The sequence below is a fragment of the Scardinius erythrophthalmus genome (assembly GCF_964197995.2).
Source record: "Scardinius erythrophthalmus genome assembly, chromosome: 13".
Classification (NCBI taxonomy): domain Eukaryota; kingdom Metazoa; phylum Chordata; class Actinopteri; order Cypriniformes; family Leuciscidae; genus Scardinius; species Scardinius erythrophthalmus.
The window spans coordinates 188,597-209,338 of NC_138233.1; the positions used below are offsets into that span (position 1 = coordinate 188,597).

Genomic DNA, 20,742 nt, shown 5'->3' on the forward strand with positions numbered 1-20,742 from the left:
ACTGAGTATTGTAGCCTACATCACCTAATATTGGACGTTTCATTGCTGTCACTAGCTATAGTTTGCTAGCTATAGTTACTTTGAAGGTGAATAGAAATGACAGAAACAACTGTTAATATTTTATTATTTGAGATAGAACTAAAAGAACTTAAATATTTTAATTTTGTAGTGGTAGATTATCCATAATAGCACATTTGTTTGTACAAGGTATAGTTAAACCAGTTTAAGGGTCATAATTTGCTTAAATTAATCCAATTTGGTAAATATCCTTGAACATTCTTTGTTGAATTTGTGTATAAACAATTTACAGTTGATTCTTCAAGTCATAATTTGCTTGTTGAAGTGTTGGAGTGACTATTAGAGCATTTTTGTTTGTTCAAAAACTCAATCTTGCCTAGGGCAACCAAAGGGCTAGAGCCGGTCCTGCATAACACAAACATTTAGGCTATGTCAAAATGTCAGTTTTGTCGAGTATCTTCACAAGAACAGTAAAATGAGTTAAATACAATCTTAAATAGTTCGTAAAGAGTAGAGAATGCGTGAGATCCTGTCAGCAGCGGCGGGTAAGTGACAGCAATTCTCTCTGTTAGTAAAGTTAACCAAAGAACAATGGGAACAGAGAAAATTACTAACTGCCAAACGCTTAAGGATTAATCTATTTTTCATTTATAATTTATGCAGTGCGGACTGTTTTATAAACGTATTCAATTTCTATATAATTCACATTGGTTAGACAGGTAAGGTACAGGTAAATATTACATTTATTATGGGTTTAAGTGATGATTGTTTTAAGTTTACTTAAATTAAAAGTTGTTATATTTTTTTAAGCTTAATAAATGTTTCAAATTTTGGACAAAGAGACATAAGTAGCTATATCAGTGATACTGGTCTTTATTCATAAAAATATGCCATTAACATGCTTGAAAATAAATGGTGCCAATGAAGCCCCCCCCACCCCCACCCGCGCCTCCCAAAAAATGTTCAGGCTCAGGATTTTTTTTCACTTTAACCCCTGCACTCGTGTTCATAGCAGTGTTTCAGTAACTGTGTGTGTGTGTGTGTGTGTGTGTGTGTGTGCTCAGACTCTCTCTGGCTCATGAAGATCGTTCAGAGGATGACGAAGAGCCAGAAATCGAAGATTACGATGATGAAGACTCTGAGACGGGCTTCACTCTGGTGAGTTAAACACACAGGATGATGAACTGATGATGTCATCATCGTCTTCATCCTCTTCCTCTGTTCCCTCAGCCGTCCACTCACGGCTCCGCCAGCTTCCTGGAGGACCTGTTCCACTGATGACATCATCATCTCCTCTTCATCATCATCACCCTCTGGAGGACCTGTTCCACTGATGACATCATCATCTCCTGTTTCACTAAGAGCCGGACAGCAACGCTCGGATTCACCAAGACGTTCCGGATGTTTTGTTACTGCAGCTGTTAGTGGTGTTCCTGTCACTGATGATGATGTCACTGATGATGATGTTCCTGTCACTGACGATGATGTCACTGATGATGATGTTCCTGTCACTGACGATGATGTCACTGATGATGATGTTCCTGTCACTGATGATGATGTTCCTGTCACTGATGATGATGTTCCTGTCACTGATGATGTTCCTGTCACTGATGATGATGTCACTGATGATGTTCCTGTCACAGATGATGATGTCACTCATGATGATGTTCCTGTCACTGATGATGATGTCACTGATGATGATGTTCCTGTCACTGACCCTGATTAGATTGAGAAGAGCAAGAAAACCAAAAGAAAAACCTGTTTGATTTCATGATGTTGTTTAAAGTGTTACATCACAGTTTTGTTTAATTATCCCTGTAAAAAAAAAAAAAAAATTACATTTATTTCTCTTTTCCGTGTGTATCTTTTAGATGTTAGATTGACCAGTCAGTTACATTTATTCCTCTCACAGATGCTTTTATTGCCTTCGGTGTGTATTTAGTCAGTTTGTAATCAAACACTGAACAGATATAGAGCAATACAGTCTTCTACTCACACACACACACACACACACACACAGAACATGAACTGTACACATGACAACACTGACTCTTACAGAAAAGGGTTTCTTTTTTCTACAATGAGCTTAACTATGGAGATGTGTGTTCACCGTAGGGTTAGGTGTGTGTTCACCACAGGGTTAGGTGTGTGTTCACCGTAGGGTTAGGTGTGTGTTCACCACAGGGTTAGGTGTGTGTTCACCACAGGGTTAGGTGTGTGTTCACCGTAGGGTTAGGTGTGTGTTCACCACAGGGTTAGGTGTGTGTTCACCACAGGGTTAGGTGTGTGTTCACCGTAGGGTTAGGTGTGTGTTCACCACAGGGTTAGGTGTGTGTTCACCACAGGGTTAGGTGTGTGTTCACCGTAGGGTTAGGTGTGTGTTCACCGTAGGGTTAGGTGTGTGTTCACCACAGGGTTAGGTGTGTGTTCACCGTAGGGTTAGGTGTGTGTTCACCACAGGGTTAGGTGTGTGTTCACCGTAGGCACACGACACACAAGCAATAACTCAGGTCTAGAAATCACAATTCTGAAGAAGAAAAAGAAATTAGCAGTAGTTAATTCTCCTGGTCTCCGGTGTCGTTTGGCCATCATCGCGTGTGGAGGATCTGATGTGTGTGTAGTCATGTTAGGGTGTTGTACAGCATGACACATTATTTTGGTCAAGTTCAGGTAAATGAGTTTAACCATTATACAGAATATTTACTTTAACGAGGGTGGACGTACTAAGGCTGACCACGTCAGATTTGACAGATAAAAGTGGTAAAAATAGAAAATGAAAGGAATAGACCAGAGGATCCACTTTCCCTCCTAAGAGGTGACGACAGCTCTATGATGACATTACATTTTCCCAACTTTCTTTTAAAGGGTTAGGTTTTAAAATAACGGTGGACAATACATTGAGAGACAAACAAAAAACCTTGATTATAATTCAGGTTCAATTAAATTTTCACTTTATTGTTGGAATTTATTTCAAATATTGTCTTGCATCCCACGTTTACTGTCTCACATTAATACACATCTTCATAAAATAATAACAAGACACTACAATAGACACTACTTGATACCAAAAAATGGCTAAAATGAATTTAATAATTGAAAAGAATATGTACATTAGAGAGAATCTTTACTGATACACCCAATTATGTAAAAATCTGCTAAAGTTTATTAGGGGACTGAGGAGAAATGCTGATATATGGTCTTAAAGTGCTGTAAAGTGTCTCAAATTATTATTTTTAATTAACTTCAATATGCTTAGAATTATTTATGACAGGGTTATATAAGTTCGACATTTTAAAGCAGCATATGTCATGGTCTTTTTTGGGGACAACATTGGCTGACCAGTCACGTCCTCCATAAAAAGCAAAAACAACCATTACAAATTCATACTATACAGACACTTAATATTTAATCATATTTTATGATTTGTAGATTCCATTTTACAGATTAATCTCTCAGTGTCGCGCGCGCGTGGCGTTTCGAGGCACAATCATCGGTTCAATTGGTTCAGAGTTTCGAACAGCTATGTTTCTCCCATAACTAATCATTCCTGCTCCATATGTTGTTCATATATCATATATCAAATATCATATATCATAAATTCCCTTCCGGGCTCGTGCTGGCGGATGTTTTGGACTGTTCGCTGCTTTTGTCATGGCATCTTTTTTTACCGCCGTTTCAAAGCGCAAAGCTATTGGTCCTTCCGCTCACATGACACACTACGTTTGTAAGATTTTCGCGCCACAAGCGCAGCCCGGCCCCCACGCACGCCCAGACGCGCTCTGATTGGTGGAGAGAGCCAGCAGACTCGCGCCAGTTTTTGCAGCTGTCCTCGAGAGCCTGTTGCGTCTTTAGTCTCTGAAAGCGTTTCCTAAGCGAAATATTCACATATTTATCTCAGAGACGTAATTATTCACATTTCCGCGATAAACATGGCACCAAAGGATTATATGGCGGAAAAGGGTAAGTTGGGAAGTTCACTTCTGGCGCACATTTAACATTAACGTTAGATTGATTTGTGAAGAACTCTTCTCTGTTTCTGAGTTTCGGACACGCATCAAAGTTCGACGAAATTAAAGTAGAATAAAGTCGCATATGAATCATTTATATGTGTACTCGAGCGGAACGTTTATCTGTTATACATGTGTGCGATGTTTCGTTGTTTGTGTAAAAGCTGGTTTAACTTAGTTTTATATTCGCTCGCGGCGGGTTGCGCGCGCACTTGCTGAAGTGCCCGGATGGAATTTTGGAACAAAGAGCGGCGGCGCGCGCAGATCACGTGCTCGCTTCCGACAACGCTTTTTCCCAATCTAAAGTTTAACGGACCGTTCAGAATCACGTGTGTCTGTTTATTCTGATCGGTCGCTACTGTATTGTCGTAGAGTCGCTTCAAAGCACGATGTGAAAGTTTATTCTGTACGTGTAAAACGGAGCCGCGTGACCCTAACTGACACCAGAGCCACAGACCGATGATGATGAAGATTATGCTGATGCTGATGAGCTCAGATTTCGGTCCGGATGGCTCTAGTTTGTGAAGCGCGGAGGGATCGCGGAAGCGCGTGGCTGTAGTCGGGCACGAGGACCATGTGCTGCTTTGTTTACAATAACACCAGCCGTCGAGTGGCGTTACGCGCGCGTCAGTTATATCGCAGACGCTGATGGCAGCGATGTCGCGCGCGTTGGACTCGAGTCACGATGCGGCTGATCGACACGACAACGCGATGTTTTGCTCGAGTCATTATGAGGCTGTTTGGACGCGTCGATCATTTGCGCGCAGTTTCACTTCATTTATCTTCGTATTCTCTTCTGAACAGTTACTAGTAAATGTTTAAAGCTGGAATCATGTTAATTTCATCTGTGCGAAGAGTGTATCATGAGTTTTGGATATTAAAGCCCTTTTGTTTCGGCTACTCTTTTGTTTTTGCTCGTTTGTTTACGAACACGGATCACGTGACTGATGTGTTTGTGCACTGCTTGGTCGCGCGCTCATCTGAAACTTTTCCTGCACGTGCACAAACACTCCCACACACTGCTTTCCTCGGGTGTGTGTGTGTGTGTGATCGTGTCTTTCTGTGTTCCCAGAGAAGTGCAAGCGCTTCCTGCAGGAGTTCTACAGCGAGGATGAGTCCGGGAAGAAGCTCTTCAAATACGGCGCTCAGCTGGTAAGATCCTACAGTTCCTGCAGACGAGCCTCAGTGTGTGTGTGAGACTCCGGCTCACCTGTGTGTGTGTGTGTGTGTGTGCAGGTGTCGCTGGCCCACCGAGAGCAGGTGGCGCTGCTGGTGGATCTGGACGACGTGGCGGAGGAAGACCCTGAGCTGGTGGAGAGTGTGTGTGAGAACGGCAAACGCTACGCAGGACTGTTTGCAGACGCGGTTCACGAGCTGCTGCCGGAGTACAGGGAGCGAGAGGTGTGTGTGTGTGTGTGTGTGAGATGTGCCGGTTGTGAAGGGGCGAGTGAAAGATAATTTTACTTGCCCGACCGCACAATCAGCCTGATTAACCCTAACCCTGATTAAAACATCATTAACAAAAAAATAACTACGGAATCACCCAAACGTGAGAATGATTCTGCATTCATTTAGGCTACGTTTACACGTGGGTGGCTATTTTCATAAACGGACATTTCACCCCTCTTCGTTTTCAAAAATAACATCGTGCACACGAACCTGTGTATATGCTGTCAAGAGCATGCCAAACCTGTAGGTGGCAGTGTAACGAGAAGCTCAAGCCCACCTTAGCCAATCAGAATCCCGAAAATAGTCACATTCTGTGACGTCGCTACCTAAAACTCCGGCTTTCTCTGTTTACATGCAAACGTGCAAACGAAGATTTTCAAAATCTCCACTCTGGCCGGAGTTTTTAGAAAGAATCGGTTTCATTGGCGAATCCTCCGTTTGCGTGTAAACGAAGGGCGCAAACGAAGGGAAATGTCTCCGTTTTTCAAAATAACCATGTACGTGTAAACGGGGCCTTAGTGTAAGTGCCGATTAATAGTGAATAATTATATAATATACTGATGGTAACATGGTTGTGCTGTTGAGGCTCTCTCAGCCTCATGAGGAGAAATGGAATCAAATGAGCGCAACACATATAGACACTCGCTTAGCATACTGCGCTAAACACTCAAAGTGTGGATTTTTATATTTATAACACATGATACAGTGAAGCTTCATCACACGACCAGGAGTGCTGGATACCAGCACCTAGGGGGTGGGCGATATGGCAAAAATATCATATCACAAATTTTTTCAGGAAAATCACGATTAACGATTTTATCACGATTCTTTTTATGTTGGTTGTACTATTTTGTGATTGAGCATTACAGCCAATCTAATGTCCATATTCTAAAAACAATGCCTTAGGTAGCAAAATAAAAAAAATTAAAAAATGGCAGACAGGGGCAAAGATAAAAATATTTTTCATTATTTTCTTTGTTATTAAATATTAAGATTAAATATACACATTACACATACCCAACTTAATATACAAATTAAATAGGCTAAACAGTGCTTTATGTTTTCAGCTACAGGTGTAGGCTATTTAACAGTAGCATTGCAGAAAGTAAATGAACAAATATGAAAATAACACAAAACAGACTTCATTGTATAAATTATACATTGATACTTATTAAAGCTACTATTAAAATTATCAGTCAAGAGCAGTGAGTGATTTTCTCTTTGCATTTTGTTGTTTTATTGACATTAAAGGGATAGTTCTCCTAAAAATTCAAATTATCATAATTTACTCTCTCAAGTTGTTTTAAACTCGAATTAGTTTCTTTCTTCTGTTGAAAATAAGTTATTTTTGAAGAATGGGGGTAACCAAACAGTTGATGAACCCCAGTGACTTCCATAGTATATTTTTCTTCCATGGAACTCAATGAGGACCAGCTACTGTTTGGATAGCCACATTCTTCAAAATATTGATATTAGAAAAATAATAGAAGGAAATGAATACAGGTTTGGAACAACATTAGAGTGCGTAAATGATGAGATTTTTTTTATTTATGGCTGAACTATCCCTTTAAAGACAAGCGGCAGCGTGTTTACTATTAGCCTACTACTGTCTCTTTAAGGCCGGTGACACACTGGCTGCGTGGCGTGTCCGTTTTTATTTCGGCTCCCATGTTAACAGGTTAGAGCTTGCACACTGCGTGCGTGACACGCGCGTCTCAGGCGCGGCTCGAGCCGCGCGGAAAACGCGTGCTTGCTAGAAATAGAACCGACGCCTATTTTTCACGCGACACGCAAGCGTCTTGGAAGCGTTTCCAAGCAAAATTGAATGGGAAAAGATGTTTATATGAAATTTTGACACGAATACATGTTAATAAATGTCATTTTGATGTTTGAAAGTGTCTAGGGTTTGACATAAATGCAAATATAAATGCAATTTAAAAAAATATTATCGATTTTCAAATACTGCACCTGTCAATACAGAACGAAATATTCTATAGTCTATATTGCCGTCAACACTGCCGACGTTGTCTTTGCTGCTATATATTTGTTTAACATGAAGTATAGGCCTTCCACAACTCTCTCCCCATGTCACCAATATGTCACCTAGCAGCAGCAGCGCCGCGTCAGACACGCTTCTGGTGTGCAAAGACATGGAAAACGCGACGCAGCCGTCACGCAGCTGACACGCAACAGAAACGTCACGCTCACGCCACGCATCCAGTGTGTCACCGGCCTAAGAGCTGCGCGCGACGCGTCTAATATACACGCATTTGACAAGCAGATTTTCTCTCAATTTTCTCAAGTTTGCTTTCACTTTAGACATAACCGACTTTGTTTATGTAAACCTTGTGTGTATATAACAGTATTAGCACAATAAGACTCGAAAGATAACTATTCCAGTATCCAGGCGCTGGTAGACAGGCTTTTAGTGCATTTGAGCTTCACATGTACGCGCTGAGGAACGCACAAGTTAGAACAGCGCATCAGCACGCGAATTAAATGTTTAACCGACAAGGCATTAAAGCAAATTATGAACTTTTGTGAACAGCAGTCTCCCGTTTCACTGCGTCAACATTTTATGTGAATATACGTTCGCGTTGTTCAGTATGTTGGGACAGAGGCGCCAGAACAGCTATAATGCACGATTCTACGATATTTCTTCAAAAGCAGATCGTGGAGACATTTTAATCGTCCACGATCAAAAATCGTCATATCGCACACCCCTACCAGCACCATTACAAATGTGACCCTGATTTTGTATTCAGTTTAATAAACAAGTCGTTCATATTAAGTCACTTACATTTTAGTCTTTATATTGACTGCTTTTGTTCTAATAGTTCCACAGATCTTAGCAGAACCACCGCGTCTCACAGCAACACTCGTGTTTCATCACTGAATGATTCAGCGTTTAGAATGAGTTGTTTGATTAGAGATTCACTGACTCCTTCATAAACATGCGTCTCATTCCTGAACGAGTCAGCCGCTGGAGTGAATGATTCAGTGACTCGCTCGCTCAGACGGTCTCCTGCCGCCGCTACAGTTCAGCCTCGGCTTTAGAAATATCATTAGTTCCAACATTTCTTACTTGTATGTTCAAAAAATATTTAAAACAATCTCATAACATTATTTAATGCTGTTGTAATATTTCAGTGTAAAACACACAAAAAAATGTAAAAAATCCTGGACAACCAACTTGGAATGGCGGATTGACTTGCTGAAGGACGAGCGCATGAAAGGCTGATGAGCCCTGGCTAACTCTAACCCTGGCTAACTAACCCTGGCTAACTCTAACCCTGGCTAACCCTTAACCCTAACCATAACTAATCTATAACGAGTGTGTTCAGCTTTATCCGCATGAGCTTTATATGTACACGCACAGTGCTTTGTGTGTGTGTGTGTGTGTGTGTGTGTGTGTGTGTGAGAGAGAGTGAGTGTTTCACTGATAGAGTGTGTGTGTGTGTGTGTGTGTGAGTGAGTAAGTGTTTCACTGATAGAGTGTGTGTGTGTGTTCTGTAGGTGGTGGCGAAAGATGCCTTGGACGTTTATATCGAGCACCGGCTGATGATGGAGACCAGGGGTCGCGACCCTGCAGATACACATGACTCCAGGAACCAGTATCCGTCTGAACTCATGCGCAGATTGTGAGTGACTGACTAACACACACACACACACACACACACACATACACTCTCACTCTCTCACTCATTCTCGCTCACTCATTCTCGCTCACTCATTCTCGCTCACTCATTCTCGCTCACTCATTCTCGCTCACTCATTCTCGCTCACTCATTCTCTCTCACTCATTCTCGCTCACTCATTCTCGCTCACTCATTCTCGCTCACTCATTCTCGCTCACTCATTCTCGCTCACTCATTCTCGCTCACTCATTCTCGCTCACTCATTCTCGCTCACTCATTCTCGCTCACTCATTCTCGCTCACTCATTCTCGCTCACTCTCTCTCACTCACTCATTCACACTCTCTCTCTCTCTCTCTCACTCACTCACTCACTCACTCACTCACACTCATCGCTCATGAATGTGTGTGTGTGTGTGTCAGTGAGGTGTACTTCCGGCCTCCCTCTACGCTGAAGCCGAGGGTTGTGCGTGATGTGAAGGCCGACAGCATCGGTCAGCTGGTCACTGTCAGAGGGATCGTCACCAGAGCCACCGAGGTCAAGCCCATGATGGCCGTTGCCACGTACACATGTGACCAGTGCGGCGCCGAGACCTACCAGCCGGTGAGTGTGTGTGTGTGTGTGTGTGTGTGAGAGAGAGTGTGAGTGAGTGTGTGCTCCTGCTAACACACTGCTCCTCTTCCTCAGATCTCCTCTCCCAGCTTTACTCCGCTCATCATGTGTCCCAGTCAGGAGTGCGTCACCAACAAATCAGGAGGCCGGCTGTACCTGCAGACGCGAGGGTCAAAGTTCATCAAGTTCCAGGAGCTGCGCATTCAGGAGCACGTATGTGTGCGAGCGTCGTGTGTGTGTGTGTGTGTGTGTGTGTGTGTGTGTGTGTGTGTGTGTGTGTGTGTGTGTGAACCTTCATGATGTTGATTGTGTGTGTGTGTGTGTGTGTGTGTGTGTGTGTGTGTGTGTGTGTGTGAACCTTCATGATGTTGATTGTGTGTGTGTGTGTGTGTGTGTGTGTGTGTGAGTGTGTGTGTGAAGCTTCATGATGTTGATTGTGTGTGTGTGTGTTGATCAGAGTGATCAGGTGCCGGTGGGGAACATCCCTCGCTGCATGAGCATCTACACACGCGGAGAGAACACGCGTGTTGCTCAGCCCGGAGATCATGTGGCCGTTTCTGGGATATTCCTGCCTCTGCTGCGCTCTGGGTTCAGACAGGCTGTGCAGGTGAAACACACACACACACACACACACACACACACTCACTCACTCACTCACTCACTCGCTCAAATTCTAATGCAGGGTTCACCAATCTCGGTCTCGGGCCGCTGTCCTGCAGAGTTTAGCTCCAACACATCTGTTTGAAAGTTTCTAGTATGCCCAGTGAGACCTTGATTAGCTGGTTCAGGTGTGTTTAACTGGGGTTGGAGCTAAACTCTGCAGGACAGCGGCCCTCCAGGACCGAGATTGGTGAACCCTGTTCTAATGCACGTCATTGATCAGTTGTGATCATCTTTATTTCTACGGTGCTTTATAGGCTACAGATAAAGCATCTTCACAGGGATAAACAGGAAATAACAGAATCAGTGATGAGGTTTCTCCAGTAGCGGTTAGGGTTAATCACTGACCCTAACCTTCTCCAGTAGCTGTCAGTGCAGTCTAATCAATAAAGAAAAATGTGACCGTGTAAAATTAATTTAAATTGTCATAAACGCATTTCTCTGGTGACTCGTCCTGGTCTCCAGTTGTTTAGTGCGCTTTGACCCCGCCCCTTCCTCACATTATGTGCCACACGCACATCTCAACAGCCAATCAACCGGCAGGCGGAACCAAGCCCCGCCCTATGTTTGTTTTCCTCTGATTCTAAACGTGTCACATGACCTCAATCTTGGGTTTCCTTGGTTCAGGTGTATCTGTTGGTGTGTGTAGGGTTATGTATGTTTAACTGTGTGTCAGGGATGGAAATTAGCACCCGCCACCAGCCAAATGCGGGTGATTTTGTGTTGTGGCGGGTAAACTCGCTTCACCTACCGGCCACCGTGGCGGGTAAATAAAAATAGCATACTGTTTCACACAGACGGCGGACAGTTTTAGAGGAGGCACACTTTCGAAAAAAAAAAGTGGCGTTACATCGCAGGCGTTAAGAGCTGGTTAAGAGGTCTGCAGAGAAAACATCTTTGCATTGACTTAACATTGAAATCACTCGCGCCTGACGCGCTATTCGCGAACGCGACGGTGGAGCGTTTTTTAAGATTTCCACTCTGAAGGGTGGTTTCACTTTTTTGCGTTTTTAAGCCCCCAAAACGCCGTCGCCGCCTAAACGAAAGGCACATCTGATAAAATATTTTTACGTTTTCACCCGCGAGCGTTCTCGTGTAAACAGGGCCTAATAGTTTCATTGTTGGGACTAAAAACGTAAAACTGGAAGCCATAAAATACCACGAATCATCCAAATGCCACATCCAGGTCAAAAAGAGAAATATATATATATATATATATATATATATATATATATATAAGAGAGAAAGAGTGTATAAGAGAGAAATAGAAAATGTCAGTATTTCATTGAGACTTGAGATTAAATAAACTGCTTAAAGGGATACTCCACTTTAAAATGAAAATTCTGTCATCATATACTCACCCTCATGTTGTTTCAAATCTGTATGAATTTCTTTCTTCTGCTTAACAGAAAGGAAGATATTTAGAAGAATGTCAGTAACCAGACAGTTTCTGGTCTCATTGACTTCCATGGTATATATTTTTCCTACTATTGAAGTCAATGAGACCAGAAACTGTCTGGTTACTGACATTCTTCTAAATATCTTCCTTTCTGTTCAGCAGAAGAAAGAAATTCATACAGGTTTGAAACAACATGAGGGTGAGTATATGATGACAGAATTTTCATTTTTAACATTGTCAGTTAAAAATAAGAAAGTGGCTGGTAAAAACATTGAGTGGCTGGTAGATTTTGAAATCCACCAGCCACAGTGGCCGGTGGACAAAAACGTTAATTTCCATCCCTGGTGTGTGTGTGTCAGGGTCTGCTGTCGGAGACGTATCTGGAGTGTCACTGCATCACTCTGATGAATAAGACTGAGGATGATGAGCTGGGAACTGAAGAGCTGAGCGACGAAGAGCTGCGGCACATCACGGGTAATGCTGTGTGTGTGTGTGTGTGTGTGAACTTCAGAAAGAGCCTCTCGACTGACGTGTGCGTCAAGTCACATTCATTTAGCGGTTAGGGTTAGAGGACTTCATCAGAGCCTGTGTACTGACGTGTGTGTGCAGAGGAGGACTTCTACGAGAAGCTGGCGGGCTCGATCGCTCCTGAGATCTATGGGCACGAGGATGTGAAGAAGGCGCTGCTGCTGCTGCTGGTGGGGGGAGTGGAGCAGGCGCCGCGGGGCATGAAGATCAGAGGTCAGAGGTCAACATCTGGTCAACATCTGTTTGGTTTCACTCTCATCAGACTCTTAACAACTAACCCTTCATCTAAATGCCTTATTCACTTCACTTTACCTGAGCGTCGGACTCTTCGCCTGTGACTAGGGTTGGGTATCGGGTATTTTTAACGATTCTGCTTATCGATTCCTAATTTCAATTCCAGTAAGTAAAAAAAAGAAACTTGGATATCATTCACATTTATCCTTACTGCAAAACATTTAATTGTAGCTGAATATCAAATCAACAGGTTGAAGAACACTTACGCAAGGAACGTTTGCCTATTTAAAAATACCATAGAAAAACAACTAGCTTAACTAATATAAACTTAGAGCATTATTAAAGACAAGTAAACGCTCAGTGATTAAAAACGTGTGCAGCACTGAAAGCAGCGCTCGAGTCGTCTTGCGCTTGAACGATTTAAAGTCGTGCTCACAGAGGAATATAAATTTTAATTTTATACCAAGTATCCGATTCCTGATCTCAAGTATTCTATTCCTAACCCTCTCATTCTTTCTGGAAACAGCTGAACACTCGCTTTGAGCTAAACTAACCAATATTTAAAACAACTGAGCGATCAAGTCACTGCTGCACTAATATTCTAGATCAGGGGTTCCCAAACGTTTTAGCCCGCGACCCCCATGATAAATCCCGCACCTCCCCAACCCCAGGGTCAGAAATTAACTTTTTGGCTCACCTGCCACGGGGACTGGTAGATGAAAAAGCCAAGCATATTTTTTACCGGCCAAAATAATAAACAGCCTTTTTTTGTCACATACATTCATTTCAGTACTTTTAATTGAGATAATAAGGTAGGCCTATTATGTTGAATACAAACATAAAAAAAATGTCCAGAGCAAAATTTGAAATGTATAATAAAAAATATATATATATATATTAGATCAAAATGTGAGAAATATATGAAATATTACTATCATTGGGGTGAGAATTTTTTTTTTTTTTAGTTTTGTTACCTGACTCATGTGGAAGGGAAGGCAGAACATACTCGGTTACTTACTTGCGTAACCTCTGTTCCCTGAGAGATAAGGGGCCCGTTCTTAGAGGCAGAAGAGTGCGTGCGCGCTGAAAATTTCATATTTTGGTTGGTATGAACATTCACCCGCCAGTGTAGCGGATAGCCTTTTGAGATATACTCGCCAAACAGAAAATCTACCCGGTGTGATCGTACGTGCGAAAGGGTTAAATTAATTGCAACAAAAATATATAGGGCCTAGCCTATATATTTTTTCCACTTTTTTTTTTTATAGAAATCATCTCGCGACCCCCACTTTGGGAACCACTGTTCTAGATCATCAGTTCTGTTATCATCATATATCATTGGCATTATAGGCGTAACGGTGACTTACTGTGAGACGATATGTTGCTGTAGAAATGCTTGTCTGTGTGTTTATAGGGAACATCAACATCTGTCTGATGGGAGATCCAGGTGTGGCGAAGTCTCAGCTACTGTCATACATCGACCGACTCGCCCCTCGCAGTAAGTCCAACAAATAAACACACACACACACACACACACTCTCGACTCCCCTGTCCGTCCTCCCGACTCCCCTGTCCGTCGTCCTCCCGACTCCCCTGTCCTGTCCGTCGTCCTCCCGACTCCCCTGTCCGTCGTCCTCCCGACTCCCCTGTCCGTCGTCCTCCCGACTCCCCTGTCCGTCGTCCTCCCGACTCCCCTGTCCGTCGTCCTCCCGACTCCCCTGTCCGTCGTCCTCCCGACTCCCCTGTCCGTCGTCCTCCCGACTCCCCTGTCCGTCGTCCTCCCGACTCCCCTGTCCGTCGTCCTCCCGACTCCCCTGTCCGTCGTCCTCCCGACTCCCCTGTCCGTCGTCCTCCCGACTCCCCTGTCCGTCCTCCTCTCGACTCACCTGTCTGTCGTCCTCCTCTCGACTCACCTGTCCGTCGTCGTCCTCTCGACTCACCTGTCCGTCCCCCTCCCCACTCACCTGTCCGTCCCCCTCCCGACTCACCCTCTCTCTCTCTCCCTCAGGTCAGTACACCACGGGCCGCGGCTCCTCTGGCGTAGGGCTAACCGCGGCGGTGATGCGTGACCCGGTGACAGGCGAGATGACTCTGGAGGGCGGAGCTTTAGTGCTGGCGGATCTGGGCGTTTGCTGCATCGATGAGTTCGACAAGATGGCCGACGCCGACCGCACGGCGATCCACGAGGTCATGGAGCAGCAGACCATCTCCATCGCCAAGGTATGAGCGTTTGAGCCGGTCATGTGACTCCTGTCTGTTTGAGCTGGTCATGTGACCCCTGAATGAGCGCGATCACATGTGTTCTGTGTTTTAGGCGGGGATCATGACGTCTCTGAATGCGCGATGCTCTATCCTGGCGGCGGCGAACCCGGCGTACGGGCGCTATAACCCGCGCAAGAGCCTGGAGCAGAACATCCAGCTGCCGGCGGCCCTGCTCTCGCGCTTCGACCTGCTGTGGCTCATCCAGGACAAACCCGACGCGGACACCGACCTGAGGCTCGCGCAGCACATCACATACGTGCACCAGCACTGCCGGCAGCCGCCCACACACTTCAGCCCCATCGAGATGAAGCTCATGAGGTACTCACTCACTCACTCACCCACTCTCTCATTCTCACCCACTCTCTCATTCTCACTCACTCTCTCATTCTCACTCACTCACACTCACTCACTCACTAACTCTCTCATTCTCATTCACTCACTCTCACTCACTCTCTCATTCTCACTCACTCACTCTCTCATTCTCACTCACTCTCATTCTCACTCACTCACTCTCTCATTCTCACTCACTCACTCTCTCATTCACTCACTCTCTCTCACTCACTCTCACTCACTCACTCTCTCATTCTCACTAACTCTCTCATTCTCATTCACTCACTCTCACTCACTCACTCACTCACTCTCTCATTCTCACTCACTCTCATTCTCACTCACTCACTCTCTCATTCTCACTCACTCACTCACTCATTCTCTCATTCTCACTCACTCACTCTCTCATTCTCACTCACTCACTCTCTCATTCTCACTCACTCACTCTCTCATTCTCACTCACTCACTCTCTCATTCTCACTCACTCACTCACTCTCATTCTCATTCACTCACTCTCATTCTCACTCACTCTCATTCTCACTCACTCTCATTCTCACTCACTCTTACACACACTCACTCACTTACTCTCTTACACTCACTCACTCTCTCATTCTCACTCACTCACTCTCATTCTCACTCACTCACTCTCTCTCACTCACACTCACACACTCACTCACTCTCTTACACACACACTCACTCACTGTCTTACACTCACTCACTCACTCTCTTACACACTCACTCACTCACTCACTCTCTTACACACTCACTCACTCACTCACTCACTCTTACACTCACTCACTCACTCACTCACTCACTCTCACTCACTCTCATTCTCACTCATTCTCACTCATACTCACTCACTCACTCACTCACTCACTCTCATTCTCACTCACTCACTCTCATTCTCACTCACTCACTCACTCTCATTCTCACTCATTCTCACTCACTCTCTCGTTCTCACTCACTCTCTCATTCTCACTCACTCACTCACTCTCTCATTCTCACTCACTCACTCTCTCATTCTCACTCACTCACTCACTCTCTCATTCTCACTCACTCACTCTCTCATTCTCACTCACTCACTCACTCTCTCATTCTCACTCACTCACTCACTCACTCTCTCATTCTCACTCACTCACTCTCTCATTCTCACTCACTCACTCTCTCATTCTCACTCACTCACTCTCTCATTCTCACTCACTCACTCACTCTCTCATACTCACTCACTCACTCACTCTCTCATTCTCACTCACTCACTCACTCTCTCATACTCACTCACTCTCTCATTCTCACTCACTCACTCACTCACTCACTCTTACTCACTCACTCACTCATACTCATTCTCACTCACTCCCTCTCTTACACACACACACACTCACATTTCAATATTATGCATAAATATATCACAATGAAAAAAAAAAAAAAATAAGTACAGAGAGCAGTTTAAGGGAAGAGGGTTCAGCCCTTGTCCCTCATATGATGGCAGGAAGACACACACTGCGCTGCCAGGAGAACACACTCTTCTTTCTCTCCCAGAATATAAGACAGTTTGTCTGTGAGGCTCGCTTGTTGGAACTGGGGTAAAATCTGAGCTATTGGTGTGAAATAAGAGTCTCTGATGTGTTTGTACTGGGTGAGGAAGTGCAGCTCGTCCTCTACGACTCAATCAGTGCAGTGTGAACACAGTCTGAGCTCTCTGGCTCTCTCTCTCTCACACACACACACACACACACACACACACGTCCTCCACGACTCCATCAGTGCAGTGTGAACACAGTCTGAGCTCTCTGGCTCTCCAGCTCGGCTTGTGTCGGCCCGTCTCCACACACAGACTGTGGTCACTAATGCGATACCTCGTCAGGAGCTTTCTCTGACCACTCACTCACACCTTAGGGCTGTAACAGTAATCGACATGATTGATAACATTTTATTTGTGGTTTAGTTTCTTTATTTCTGTAGTTTGGCCTTTTTTGCCCACAACGTAAAGCAGAAAATGGTGTTCAGACTGACCTACTAAGTGTGTCCACTGCTGAACACACACATGACTGCAGCTAATGTTCTCTCTCTCTCTCTCTCTCTCTCTCTCTCTCTCTCTCTCTCTCTCTCTCTCTCTCTCTCTCTCTCTCTCTCTCTCTCTCTCTCTCTCTCTCTCATATACACACACACACAGGCGCTACATCAGTAAGTGTAAGCAGAAGCAGCCGGTGGTTCCCGAGTCTCTGTCGGATTACATCACAGCGGCGTATGTGGAGATGAGGAAAGAGTCTCGGGTCAGTAAAGACACGACCTTCACCTCGGCCCGCACACTGCTGTCCATCCTGCGCCTGTCCACCGCCCTGGTGAGAGACACACACACACACACACACACACACGCTGCCCTGGTGAGAGACACACACGCGCGCACACACACACTGCCCTGGTGAGAGACACACACGCGCGCACACACACACTGCCCTGGTGAGAGACACACAGTGATCTCTGGCTCTGATGAGGGCGTTGTGTGTTAAAAGTGCTGTTTGTGCAGGTAGCTGTGATCATCTCTACTGTAGAAACGGCACTTCACGACACACTCCGCCGTTCACACGCTTCCTCTTCCAGGTCACACGCTGCTGTCCAACACGCCTGTTGTCGTGGCGACGGTCAGCTTTGCGGGGTCGGCAGTCAGCCTCGGTCACGCCGCTGTGCAAACCCATGCAAAACTGACCGCACACGACACGCCGACTCACACGCGTGACCCAGAGACTAGCTGGTGTTGAGAGGCCGAGACTTGGGCAGTTGCTGGATTTCCCAGAAGGCATTGCACTTGTCTCGGTCTGACAGTGCCGGCACAGCTCGTCCCTTTGCTGAAGGAAAACAGGTTGGAAAACATGTTTTTTAACCTCTTACACTCCTCGACCATTTTTGGGGATTTCCGCCTGGATTTTCCTACCGAAATTGAAAAGCCTCCCATTTCCACATATTTTTTCCAAAATAGACAATTTTGGTGTCATTTTACAGGAAACCCTTTGCAGATTCATAAAACAGTGCTAAAAGTGATAAACATTTAAGTATATGTTGTCTGAGCTGTAATAAAGCCAAAAAAATATAGGCGCTTTTTGATTTTTTTATTTTAAATTCATTTTTGAAAGTGTGTAACTCAGGCCCTGTGGGGTCTAGCAACATGCAGACACTTATGGCTGTTTCCTCTAGATGCCAGCAAACACTGGAAAAAAGATTTTTTTCTCTACACTAAAAAATGAAAAAGATGTGCATATTAATCTGAAGGGAGGAATATTACCTTTTTTTTATGTAATATCCACCTACCCAAATCTAAACTCTGCTCATACCCATATACAGTGGAATATATGCAATATTCCAGTGTCATTTTACAGAAAACACTTTGAAATTATATAAAACACTGCTGAATGTTATAAATATTATAGTATATGGTGTCTGTGATATAATAAACAGAAAGAAAAAAATAGGCGCTTTATGATTTTTATCATTTTATTCTTTCAGAAGATACAAGACTTATCATTTTACAAATTATTTGCCTAAAATCTGTGGTCTATTACAATCTAGAACAGGATCCTCATCCTCCAGATTTATATCATTCATTATATGGGCATCAGATTTGTCACCTGTGTTGTGCATCACCTCAACATCACCAGCCAGCCTCCAGGAGATCTGATGCCAGCTGTGCCAAAAGTGCCAATCTTCAACAGAACATGAAACAAAGAAAAACACTATTTATACATAGTTTCTGCACTGTAATAATATCCATTTCACAATATCAAAATGTAGATTTACTGAAATGACCATTTTATTCCACTTATGCAAAGTTGTAAACTATTGCGCAATCATACTTTCCATAATCAAAACGTTTTACATTTATTTTCAAATAATAGTTTATCAGATTGTTTGCTGTGCTTTCACATTTCAAACTAACAATAACTTAAAAAAATGTATATAAACATTGTAAATGCTGAAAAACCATAAGGTTATACGTACCCAAAAGCTCAGTGCGTCTCGAGAGTGCGCATTCTCCAACTCCAAATCGTCCATTTAGAAACCAGTTGCACTTCCAAAGATCGCTTTTATCAATGCCATTTATGCTTTTATCTTTTTTAGATGCAATTTTAAAAATCAAAACAGTTCATAAACTATAATAACACACGCAAACTCGCGCATATCTTACTCAAAAGAGAGCTCACGCGCTCACCCGGAAGTGATCAAGGAAGCGCATCCGACTCTCTTGAACTCGCGTCTTTTGTGAAAGGTCCGTCAACAGATATGCGACGCGAGATTAGTTCCGGTTAGATATATATACTAAATGCTTGCCTTAGCAGTAGCTTTGTGAGTAAGGCTCGCGCCTGTACAGATGGCATGGAGATCCAGTGTCCTGCGCTCAGAGCGCGTCTTCTCTCAGTTCATTCGAAAAGGTTTTTCTTACCAAGGAAAGCTCACAGAAACGTGAAAATGGTCTCATTTGAAAGATAACATCCTAATCTAAAAGGTGATATAGATTATGTGGCTGTTTGCGGCTGACTGAAGCCGCCATCGGAGCAGGAATGTGATACTTTTATCTGTCATCTCTGTTTGATTTTATTTCACTGCGCGATTCTTTTGAAGATATTTCGGTCTATGATTGTCTCACAATGTAATAATCTACATCGTCAAATTCCTTAGAATGAGAGCTTTCTTGTGATATATGACTTGACTGTTTTGTGAAATATATAAAAAATAAATATTTGTAGAAATATTTCTTCGCAATCATAAAGCGGAATTTTTTGCCTGGGACCAATGCATATTTAAGCTAATATTTCATTCGACATGTATCATGAAAACGAAAGTGATGGTATTCTTTGTAAAGCTTAGATTCTAAGCTTTAAAATGATACCATGAATTGTCTAATACCATATAAGGAAGTTTATTAAAAGAACATAAACGTACGAACATCATAACAAAGATTTTCGATCCCGGTACCGGGTCGGTGGAGTTTATGTGGTACATGTGGTTCCTTTATTCACGTGTGTGTGTGTGTGTGTGTGTGTGTGTGTGTGTGTGTGTTCAGGCTCGTCTCCGGATGGTGGATGTCGTAGAGAAGGAGGATGTTAACGAGGCGATGCGACTGATGGAGATGAGCAAAGACTCACTGCAGGCCGACAAGACCAGCAACACCAGGTACCCTGACCTTCCACCTCTACTCTCCACCTCTACTCTCCACCTCTACTCTCCACCTCTACTCTCCACCTCTACTCTCCACCTCTACTCTCCACCTCTACTTCACCTCTACTCTCCACCTCTGCTCTCCACCTCTGCTCTCCACCTCTACTCCACCTCTACTCCACCTCTACTCTCCACCTCTACTCTCCACCTCTGCTCTCCACCTCTACTCCACCTCTACTCCACCTCTACTCCACCTCTACTCCACCTCTACTCTCCACCTCTACTCTCCACCTCTACTCTCCACCTCTACTCTCCACCTCTACTTCACCTCTACTCTCCACCTCTACTTCACCTCTACTCTCCACCTCTACTCCACCTCTACTTCACCTCTACTTCACCTCTACTCTCCACCTCTACTTCACCTCTACTCTCCACCTCTACTCTCTACCTCTACTCTCCACC

The 20,742-nt window shown here is 44.0% G+C and overlaps 2 protein-coding genes across 3 annotated transcripts in view; both read left to right on the forward strand.

The window, feature by feature from the left end:
* Positions 1–1,871, forward strand: part of stag3 (STAG3 cohesin complex component) — a 186,176-nt gene extending 184,305 nt beyond the window's left edge. Inside the window, exons 31-32 of one of the 2 annotated variants that reach the window (XM_081381948.1) lie at positions 1,083–1,176; positions 1,249–1,871. In XM_081381948.1, coding sequence (XP_081238074.1) covers positions 1,083–1,176; positions 1,249–1,296 — 142 coding nt within the window. In that variant the 3' untranslated portion in view covers positions 1,297–1,871. The remainder of the gene's footprint in view (positions 1–1,082; positions 1,177–1,248) is intronic. The other variant, XM_081381949.1, reaches the window with a different exon arrangement.
* Positions 1,872–3,736: 1,865 nt separating this feature from the next.
* Positions 3,737–20,742, forward strand: part of mcm7 (minichromosome maintenance complex component 7) — a 29,101-nt gene continuing 12,095 nt past the window's right edge. The window contains exons 1-14 of the mRNA XM_081383055.1: positions 3,737–3,978; positions 5,098–5,177; positions 5,262–5,426; positions 8,991–9,115; positions 9,533–9,713; positions 9,798–9,935; positions 10,180–10,329; positions 12,141–12,255; positions 12,391–12,522; positions 13,958–14,041; positions 14,552–14,763; positions 14,858–15,123; positions 17,303–17,471; positions 20,186–20,295. Coding sequence (XP_081239181.1) covers positions 3,948–3,978; positions 5,098–5,177; positions 5,262–5,426; positions 8,991–9,115; positions 9,533–9,713; positions 9,798–9,935; positions 10,180–10,329; positions 12,141–12,255; positions 12,391–12,522; positions 13,958–14,041; positions 14,552–14,763; positions 14,858–15,123; positions 17,303–17,471; positions 20,186–20,295 — 1,958 coding nt within the window. The 5' untranslated portion in view covers positions 3,737–3,947. The remainder of the gene's footprint in view (positions 3,979–5,097; positions 5,178–5,261; positions 5,427–8,990; positions 9,116–9,532; positions 9,714–9,797; positions 9,936–10,179; positions 10,330–12,140; positions 12,256–12,390; positions 12,523–13,957; positions 14,042–14,551; positions 14,764–14,857; positions 15,124–17,302; positions 17,472–20,185; positions 20,296–20,742) is intronic.